This window comes from Hordeum vulgare, chromosome 3H (assembly GCF_904849725.1).
Source record: "Hordeum vulgare subsp. vulgare chromosome 3H, MorexV3_pseudomolecules_assembly, whole genome shotgun sequence".
Lineage (NCBI taxonomy): Eukaryota > Viridiplantae > Streptophyta > Magnoliopsida > Poales > Poaceae > Hordeum > Hordeum vulgare.
In genome coordinates, this window is record NC_058520.1 from 37,896,243 (window position 1) to 37,906,686 (window position 10,444).

The window sequence follows — 10,444 nt, forward strand, 5'->3', positions numbered from 1 at the left end:
AGAAGTCAAGAAAAATCAAGAAGGTACAATCTTGACTCAAGAAAGTAGGCTACTGATCTATTGAAAAGAGTTGGTATGCAGGATTGTAAGCCTTCACCAACTCCATTGTCTAGTTCACATAAGTTGTCTCTTCATGAAGGTGAACTCGTGAATCAGGAGGATAGCACCGAGTATAGAAGTATGATTGGTGCTCTTCGGTACTTCACTCTGACTAGGCCAGATATATATTTTGCAGTCAACAAAGTTTATCAATTTTTGCATGCACCAACCACTTTACATTGGACTGCTTCTAAATGTATTCTCAGATATGTGAAGCGCACAACTAGTATGGGATTAACATTAAACAAATCTTCCTCTACTCTTATGAGTGCATGTACTGATGCTGACTGGGCTAGGAGTATAAATGTCAGAAGATCAACTGGAGGTTTTGCAATATTCTTTGGTCCTAATTTGATATCGTGGTGTGCAAAGAAACATGCAACCGCCTCCATGTCCAACACAGAGGGTGAGTACAAGGCATTAGCTAATGCAACTTCAGAGATTATATGGCTCCAGTCTATGCTCAAAGAAATTGGAGTGAACCCAGTTACAACTCCCCGTCTATGATGTGATAATCTTGGTGCTACTTATCTTACTGCTAATCCAGTTTTTCATGCGATGGCGAAGCACATTGAGATAGACTTCCATTTTGTGAGAGAACAGGTTGCCAACAAACAGTTGGACGTTCGTTTCATTCATTCTAGAGATCTAATTGCAGACGGCTTCACCAAAGCACTCCCCACTAGAGAGTTTGAGAAATTTAGACTTAATCTCAACTTGGGTAAGTTGTGATTATGGGGGTGTGTTGAAACAATAGTTGTGTGGCTATATCTCTTCAACATATCTTCTATTATGATAGTTAGCTAGAGATATGATTGTATCTAAGTTAAACGGTGCAATCTCTATCTCCCTCTACCTTGTTCTCCAAGTTGTATGCTATCATGGGATAAGCCCCATCTCTATAATAAATACTTCGGTTCTCCCCTCTCGGAAGAGTAGGAACCCTTCCACAAATTCTACAGTTTTGGTTGGTTCGTTTGTAATACAAAGCAGGGGAACCCTTTTTTGTGTGTCTATGCATATCAGGTACCTGCCGGAACTAAACAACGAAGTAGGAGTGGGAGGAGGAGGGTACCTGGCGCGCGCAGGCAGGCCCGCCACGCTGGAGATCTTCCCTTCGTGGCCAATGCCACACCTACATCAGTTGCACACTCGTGTCCTGCAGGTTAATTAGGCAGAAAGGTGTGTGTGGGGGAGAGGGGGGGGCTGTCTTTGTAAATAGACGTGAGTTGGACCGGGCTAGTCCAGCTCGCTCGAGTTGACGGGCTGTGATTGGATGAGGACCAAATATGCACATCGGATGCAAGTTGTATGAGTGGATAAAATTATTTTACAAGTTATAAAATCAAATCGTCCCATCGTGAACAACTTTTAGAATTTGAGTGTTATTAATTCATACTCCCTTTGTATTTAAATAATTATAGTTAGAAAAACTACTCTTCAACTACAATTATTTAGATACACCGAAAAAACTACTCCTTCCGTTCCAAAATATAAGACCTTTTAAAGATTCCATTAGAAGACTATATACGGAGCAAAATGTTTATGTATATCCGTATATAGTTTATAGTGCAATTTCTAAAAAATCTTATATTTAGGAACCGAGGTAGTAGTAACCATGTGGTGTGACGGTGCACATACTCCTGTTCACGGGCCACATAGGCGCGACAGACTGACAGAGACGTGCTCTTGCGTTGGTGGGTCCTCAGACATCTAGGGGCGCGGGCCGGCCCCACCGGTCGCCTCACGTCGTCCGGCCCCACAAATAGAGGCCTCACTTTGCTTTGCCCCGCAGGAGAGACCGCCGCGCAACGCAGCACACACCCGCAAAGCTCGCTCCCTACTTCTCTCGCCGTCGCCCGAGGCGGCCGCCGGGCGACGCGATCAAACGAGGCGGCGGCGGCTCCAGCGGCGACCGCCGGTTCGCAGCGCCACAGCGAGGTGAGCGGCCCCTCCCCGCCGACTCCGTCCCCCGATTTGGGCGCGCTTCGTGCCGGATTTCCCCCCGTTTCGACCCGGGTTTTGGTGGGGTTTTTGTACTGCTCTGGTTCGCGGCACGAACGGCCCGCTTGGGGGTCTGCCTGAGGTTGCCGCGGGTCGATTTGGAGCGGGCAGGGGCGCCAATGCGGCCATGGCCGCTCGGTGTTCTTGGGGCCGGCTGCGGGTGTACGGAACCCGGCATCGCGGAATCCGAGCTTGGGGTGGAGCAGGTTGAGGGTAGGTGCGCTTGATGGTTCAGGTGCGCGGCGACTCGGTTTGATTTTTCGACGGGAAACGGTGGAATTTTCTGGTGTTTTCTAAGCAACTGGTGGGGTGGCCGTGGGCACGGCTTTGGATATTTTTGGCGTTCCAGCGATTTCCCCGTGCTGCGTCACTGGTCGCTGCCATTTCTGTTGTTTTTGGACCTAGTAACCGTGTGGGATCTACGAAGTCAGGGTTTATGGGGACGAGATTTTACCTGATGGGTCTCATTGGAGAAAAAAATCACGGAAGTAGGGGAGCGGAATCCTGTCGAAACACGTCCATTCCGGGGTTGCTATTTTGTTGCTGCGGATGTTGTGAAGCAACTCGAGCGAGTAGCATAGCTTGTTCTAATTTTGCAGTTCTGAATTGGAGGGTTTCTGTAGCGAGCCACTGTATGATTGGTGACTGTTATCCCCGAGTTTTGAGGTGGTAATGGCATGTAGGTGTGGTGTTCTACTGTTGTGTGTCCCTTCTTCAGTTGCATCGCTGACTGCGAGTTAGCTCACTGTAATTTTGCCGTGGAGCTCGTGCGGTGAATCTATTTTCTTGTGCTGTTTTAGGTGTTGCTCTGATTGCACGTCTCGTGGAATTTCTTAGTTGCTGCAGGCAGTGTTTGTATGGTCCTCTTGAAATTTTATCTAACAGTGGGTGTTTGGCGTCACAAATAGAACCATATAAATCTTTTGACGGAAACACAACTATAGTCTTCTACATTCCCATATTGTTCTGGTTTGGAGGTACTTGACAAGCTCGGGTTTATGGACGTCTTGATGTTTTGAAGGAGCCACTTTTTTTTTGTACGATCTTGCTGTCAGATATAATATGATGTTGGGTGTGTCAGTACTCTTTTGATCACTACTTTCAGATTTGTGTTTACTATAGTAATTTGTGCTGATCTGTGTGATAACGTCTCTATACATGATTTTGTTGGTGCAGTACACCTTCATATTTACTAATAGTTGTGTTTTGTGCATTGTTGATAATTTTTCAAAGAATGGGTACTGGACGGAAGGCAGAGACCTACAACGTTGCAGCACCAAAACAAGATCGAGGCAATACACGGTGGTATGGTGACCAATCTTTTCCTGCGCGTAATCTTGGGGAAGATGCGCTAGCAGGAGTTATTTTCGGCTGCACCAAGAAAACAATGAATGAATGCCTCTCTAAACAGCTATTTGGTTAGTACATATCTTTTGATTCGTATCATTTGCAATTTCATTACAGTGAATATATCTTGCTGACATCATATCTTGCTTGATTTTCGGAACATTAGCCTGTTCCTCATCAAGTACTTTATTGAACTGCTCGTTAACTTCGAATACATGGTCTTTCTACCTTGTGTTTGATAGGTTTGCCTGCATGCCATTTCTCCTATGTGAAGAATATTAAACCTGGACTGCCTCTATTTCTGTTCAGTTATAGTGACAGAAAACTGCATGGCATTTTCGAAGCTGCCACTCCTGGCCAGCTTACCATTGACCAATTTGCTTGGAGTCATGATGGTAGAACAAAGACACAATATCCTGCACAGGTATCAGCATATAACAACTAGTGTTCAATGTATCTGTCACTTCAGTTTGTCTGTGTTGTTTTGCTGGTTATAGTTTTGTAAACTGATTGTGATGTGTGAGTGACTTGCTTTTTATTCTGAAGGTTCGTGTCTCCATCAGAACTCAGTGCCTACCACTTCCAGAGAACATATACAAAGGCGTGATAAGTGGCAATTATCACAAGTTTCGCCACTTCCACTTTGAGCTAGACCATGCACAAACAAGAGACTTGGTTTCTTTGTTTGTACCTGCTCCTGTTCGTGCTGTTCCAAACGAGCAGAATCTTTCTGGACCTCCTGCTCCTGTTGACGACGCTGCTCCAAACAGATGTGGTCTTTCTGGGTCTCTGCCATCTCCAACAGGAGCACAGCTTGTTCATGGCGTAGTGTCGACCGAGTCTGGTTCAACGGATGGTGAACAGTTTGCTGGTTCATCAGATTCACTTGGTAGAAATGCTGACCATGCCAGCGCAAGTAGAACATCAAAGAGCAATGATGAGGAGTCTGCTGAGTGGGATGATTTGGATGATGGTGTGACTGAGAAAGGAATAAAATCTGTGAATGATGGCCATCCACAAATCAATCTAGTGCATGGTCAACAGCATGACCCAATGGATGTTTTGCAGAAGTTGCAAGAACTGTCTCTTTTACGGCAGGAGAAGGCCCAACCCTCAGAGGTTGCTGTTGATTCTACTTCAGGTAGAAGCAGACTTCAAGAATCACCACTAGGTGCTACTTTTGCCAAAGATCCATCAAATGCCACCTTGGGCGGTGATGCACCTTTAAAGGACAGCACATCCTTTGAGCAACGTTGTGCAAATGATGAGGTGTCCTATGCTATTCTGTTTTCTTGATTATCTGTTGCCCTTAATTATTTTCACATTATGCTCCAGATTTTCAAAATTATGGTTTGTATTATTCCGTATACACACACCCATGTAATGCTATTTCTGGTACTGTATGCAGCTGCTTCAGATCATCAATGAATTATCCAAGAAGACCGAAGCAATTGGGAAAAAGCAGGTATTACCTTGTTTACTTTGAACTTTTGGGTGCAAATCATTATCTGCTGCAGAAGAAAGTATAAATAGATGAAGCTGCTTTCCTCATTGTCTCAAGTTCTTATTTTGGCATGTCAGTAACTATGTGATTTCAAATCATGTTCAAATGTTTATTGGAAACATGAAACCATATTTCTTCACTTTACGTTCTGGATGGGCATGATGTTGAGTTAATTATGTTACCCATGCATGCTCGGCATGCATTCCCTCTGTCTTGATTGTGCTCCTGCATTCCAGATTGAGTCAGATGAAGAAATACTTGTATTGAGGGCAACTGTAAAGGACATGGAAAGAAAAATTCAGGAACTGCAATACCAATATGGGAAATTACAGTTGGAGTATTCAGCTGCACTTCTTGGTGAACCACACAATATTCTGGAAGGGCCATCAATTTTCCTAATAGGTGGCCATAATGGCATCACCTGGTTGCCATCCACTGATTCCTTCTACCCTACAACAGACAGACTAGTGCCGCTGAGGCCAATGAGCTCAGCACGTGCATATGCTGCTGTTGCTGCACTGAATGATCATCTTTTTGTTTTTGGTGGCGGCGATGGCGATTCATGGTATAACACAGGTAAGCACTGTTCAGCCTGACAAATAAAGACCTCTGTAGAAGTTCAAGGTGTTTGACTATCTGCATTGCTTTTATCAGTGGAATGCTATAACAGGGTGAGCAATGAATGGATTACATGCCCGTGCTTGAAACAGAAGAAAGGAAGTCTTGCTGGAGCTACATTGAATGGTAAAATATTTGCTATTGGCGGGGGCGACGAGTCTCGATCTTTTTCAGAGGTTGAGATGTTTGATCCAGTACTTGGGAGTTGGATATACAGCCCTTCTATGCAGCAATCTGTATGGTCTCATGCTCCCTCTAACGCTTATATTCAGTGCAATGTTGTAAACCTAATATGCAATTTAAATTATTGGTGCGTTCTCATTTGTTATATGTTATCAGGGTTAGAATCTACTCCTTCCGTCCCATAATATAAGAGCGTTTTTTACACTAGTATAGTGTCAGAAATGCTCTTATATTATGGGACAGACGGAGTATAAGATATAGCAAACAAAAGAAATGCTGTGAAGAGAGGAAGTTGTTTTAAAACCTCAAATTGCATACTCCCTCCGTCCGGAAATACTTGTCCTAGAGATGAATGTATCTAGACTTATTTTAATTATAGATACATTCATTATATCCATTTTTAGGACAATTATTTCCGGACGGAGGGAGTATTTGATATTCTGAATCACTTAAATCTGGTGAATTATTTATCTTTTAAAGGATGGAGTTCCTGGCATTATTGTATTATGGTTTACTTGTAGCTGCATATGATCAATAGGAAAGAAGTTCGGTATCTGTTTTGGCATTACAGGTTTCTATGCATCTACTCTAAGATATCCTTTTAGCACTAGCATAGTGTTTTTTTTTCTGGAGAGAAATTGATGCGAACATAGGTCTGTAGAAGGCTACATGTTTGATATACTCCCTCCGTTCCTAAATATAAGTCTTTCTAGAGGTTTCACTAATGAACTACATACGGATGTATATAGACATAATTTAGAGTATAGATTCACTCATTTTGCTTCGTATGTAGACACCTAGTGAAATATCTTAAAAGACTTATATTTAGGTACGGAGGGAGTACATAGGTCTGTAGAAGGCTACATGTCTGATATTTTCACGTCACTTTTTGGGTGGTACATTAATCCACTCCATGATGCATTTTTCCCGCTATGTCGATGTTAAAACCAACAGGTATTCATTCGACTGCTATATTGTTCCAGCGATTTGCTCCTGCTGCAGCCGAGTTAAATGGCATCCTCTATGTAGTTGGTGGTTATGATTTCAGCGACAACTCATACTTACAGTAATGGTCCCTCAGCATTCTCCACTTCTTTTGATGATTATACCATTTAAGCCTGCATATTAAATGAAAGATTGTAATTCCCACAGATCAGCAGAAAGGTATGATCCTAGGGAAGGCTTCTGGACCCAGCTTGCAAGCATGAAGACAAAAAGAGGATCACACTCTGTTACTGTCCTGGGGGAAGCCTTGTGAGCCAGCCACCCCCCCCCTCCCCCCCCCCCACCCCACCCCCGTCTCTCTCTTTCTCTTGGCCCTGTGGTCATCAAGTTCCTAAAATGTTTAACAAATTAACCTTTAGCAATATTTGAATTCTTGCATTCAGTCAGGTAATGAGATCTGTAGCATAATTTTCTTCTTACAATGAAGATATTAATCTATGTTTCAGATATGCTCTGGGAGGGTTCGATGGAGACCAAATGCTTTCCACTGTGGAGATCTTTGACCCTCATGCCAATTCGTGGAGGATAGGCAGCCCATTCAGCGTCCCAAGAGGATATGGGTGTGCGGTGACAGCGGACGACAATGTGTACCTCATTGGCGGATCCAAATCCAATGAAGAAACTGTTGAAACTGTACGGTTTCCGACAACTTACTCCGGATCACTGATCATTTCTTCTGCGTATTCAAACCTCACCCATTTCCTTCTTTTGTGTGGTTTCGCAGGTGGAAGTTTACAACGAGAGGCAAGGCTGGTCTATCCCTGGCTACAAGGCGATCGGGAACAGGACCTTCGCCTCTGCCATCATGATTTGACAGGGCTGCAGATCTCATATCCTGCCCACATTTTGCTTTTTGCCGGAGCCATATGGACCCCCTCTCCCGTTGCCCATGGGTTCTGTACAGTACAACACACCGATCACAGTATACCCTCTTCACGAAGCAGCCGCTGGGGGGTTTGAGATTTTTTTTGCCGCCATGCCCCTTTGCTGATGTACAGATGTAACCCATCAGTCTGGTGCTTGTCTCAGGCACCATAGGATAGATCTCACAGCAACACAAGGTCTTAACGCTAACAGTGCACCTGCAGCATATCCTCCTGCTGCGTTTTTGAGTGGGCGCAGGCGCGGGCGCGCGGTTCCTTGTTTCTGTTTGTTTTCGAGGCGATACTTGATTGCGCCTGAATAAATTGAACTTCTCGCGGTTTATGAGTGGCTACTCCAAAAGCTGGAATGGGAAAACCCGAACTGTTTTTTCTTATGATGCGACCCGGGGGATTCTTAGCGCTGAAGCACCATGTCTTTGTTTTGCTCTTGTACCTAGCTTAGCCAGTAGTTCTGCCTTTTCTGGCAGCCGGTGGAGATAAATAGCTACACAGCGTCTGTGGCTGTAAGCTTCCTGTTTGGAATGTTGGACTATTCTGGCGGTTTGGGTGGGAAAGTTTGGGATGGGATGCAACGCTGCTAAGCGAAGAATATGGTCCTAACTCACACGCCCTAACCCCGCCTAACTGTCTATCTATTATAGGGGCAACAAGGCTTTGTTCGCTCAAGCTTGAGCAGCAAGGCACCTTGAGAGCATCTCCAACAGCCGAATAAAAATTTCGAGTCCAATATAAAGTTATAGCACGTCACTGTAGCACTTTTAATGCGTCGGGACCAACATTGCTTTAGCTGCTCGACGCCTAAAAAAATGAATTTTTAACGTGCAAAGTTCTTTTTAAATGCCTGTTGAAGATGCTATGAAAGATTGCCAATGAGTGGATAGTTCCTATGGTGCGAAATGCCGGGGCGGAATCTTTTCAACTTTACACTACACGAGTATGTACTTTTGCTGGCCGAGGTCTGTGGAGGCCGGTATTTTGAAAAATCCAAAATTTTCAGTTTCAAAAAAATCTAAATTTCCATGATGATATACCTTGAATTGGGGCCCGGAAAAAAATCATGGACAGTGTGATGAAAAGCCACATATTTGTGTTTTTTCACGGTCCTTGTTTCAACGTATTTCACCAAAAGCCACACGCATGTACATTATGCCTCTAGGTATATGTGTATTTTTTAAATGAAACATAAAAGTATAGATTTTGAATTTTTCAAAATTCTGCTCCTATGGAGCTCCCCTCCATTCAATATTTTCGATGCAATGGCAGACCAAATATTGTAAACCTAGTGAAGCTCGTCCAAATTCTGCAGCTCTTCCTGCAGAATTCAAAATCTTCACAATTTGCACCCTCCAGGTGGCATCGATGCCTTCCTGCACATGCCTCCATCGTGCTCGAGCGCGAGCTCCTCCAACGTGACATCGCCTTATTTGCCACTTTGAACATGCGGCTTCGCAAAAATGCCACTCTTAAGACATGCTTAGCAAAATTGTCACCCAGTTCATGGACATATTGATTACCATGCCATTTCCTTTCTTTTATTGATTTTCCTTTTCCTTTTCCATTTACACACACATGAAAGGACTAGACTACCCTGAATGTGTACACATATCTGATCGCAGCACGTAGGCCGGCAACTGAATTTGCTGGGTTGCGTTCGATGCACTAGCCTACAGTCGCGAACACAGCCCACGGGTGCAGATCGTCTACACACGGCCACTGCCGACCGCTGGACAATATGACCTCATGTACATCGGCGTCGTCAATCGTCTGGATATCGCTGTGGCTGGACAATATCGACGTTGACCTCATGTACATCGGCGTCGTCAATCGCCTGGATATCGTTGTGCTGCCACTTCCCTGGATGTCGCTGTCATCGATCTACTCGACGTCACCGTGCTATTGATTCCCTGGATGTCGTGGTCGTCGATACACTGCATATTGCTTGGACGCCACACACACCGATGCCACAACAGCGACCTGGAACCAAATCTTACTGGTGCTACTATTGGTCCAATAGCATTCCATCTTCAGCACAACCCACACCTTCTCCTTCCTCTAAGAGCAACTCTAGCAGACCCCGTAAAAAACCGAAACCTGTAAAATTCCGGCGAGTATGTGGATTCGGTCCATTTTTTCGGCCAGAACAGAGCCCACAGAGCCCGCATACTCGTCCGGCCCGTAAAAAAAATTACTGCGGTCCGCAAACCGCACATCCCGACCACTATATCTACGGTTCCGCGGCGCGTTTGCGGATCGAAACCCTATCCCCCGTCGCCGCCGAGCCACGCAATTCCCCACCACCCCTCTTCACGTTTCTCACCACCGGCGACTATCTTCCGCCTCCAGCCGCCATGTGGGGCCGCATGTGGAGCTCCGGACGCGGCTCCGGCAGCAGATCCGGCGGCGGCAATGACCCCGAGCGCGAGCAGCGCGTCCGTTCCGACACCGCGAGGAAGCGCGGGGCGAAGAGGTGGACCAACCGCGGCATCTCGCCGCCGCCGAGCTTCCTCGTCCGGGAGACGGAGGAGTACGACCGTCGGCATGGCCGTATGCCGTCCTCGGCCGTGGGCTCGTCCTCGGTGGCGAGAGCTTATTCCTACGCCGGGAGCTCCTCCTCTTCCGGCGCGCGCCTTCTTCCTCTGCGGAGGCAGTGGTCGGAGGAGCCGGAGGACGTTGAGTTCGTCCCCGTCAAGGAGGAGCCCGAGGAGCTCGGCCGCCGCGGAATCGCCGGGCCGGAGGACTTTGTCGCTGATGTGGACGCGGTTGCGACCGCCATTGCCGAGCGTAGCGTGCACGAGGAGGC

General features: G+C 45.9%; 1 protein-coding gene across 1 annotated transcript; it reads left to right on the plus strand.

Annotated features, from left to right (window-relative positions):
• Positions 1-1,896: 1,896 nt before the first annotated feature.
• Positions 1,897-8,018, plus strand: LOC123442846. The gene is made up of 11 exons (XM_045119007.1): positions 1,897-2,040; positions 3,337-3,521; positions 3,693-3,874; positions 3,997-4,719; positions 4,859-4,915; positions 5,191-5,530; positions 5,609-5,808; positions 6,739-6,821; positions 6,908-7,009; positions 7,207-7,393; positions 7,485-8,018. Exons 2-11 carry the CDS (start codon positions 3,338-3,340, stop codon positions 7,572-7,574), a joined length of 2,148 nt encoding a protein of 715 aa, XP_044974942.1. The 5' UTR covers positions 1,897-2,040; position 3,337; the 3' UTR covers positions 7,575-8,018.
• The last annotated feature ends 2,426 nt before the right edge of the window (positions 8,019-10,444 follow it).

What these genes read in the sequence shown, in the direction of transcription:
- LOC123442846 (XM_045119007.1), top strand. Translation starts at nt 3,338, where the DNA reads ATGGGTACTGGACGGAAGGCAGAGACCTACAACGTTGCAGCACCAAAA. An exon ending in AACGTTGTGCAAATGATGAG is followed by an intron (nt 4,720 to 4,858) that starts GTGTCCTATGCT and finishes TACTGTATGCAG; the next exon opens with CTGCTTCAGATCATCAATGA. An exon ending in AGCGACAACTCATACTTACA is followed by an intron (nt 6,822 to 6,907) that starts GTAATGGTCCCT and finishes TAATTCCCACAG; the next exon opens with ATCAGCAGAAAGGTATGATC.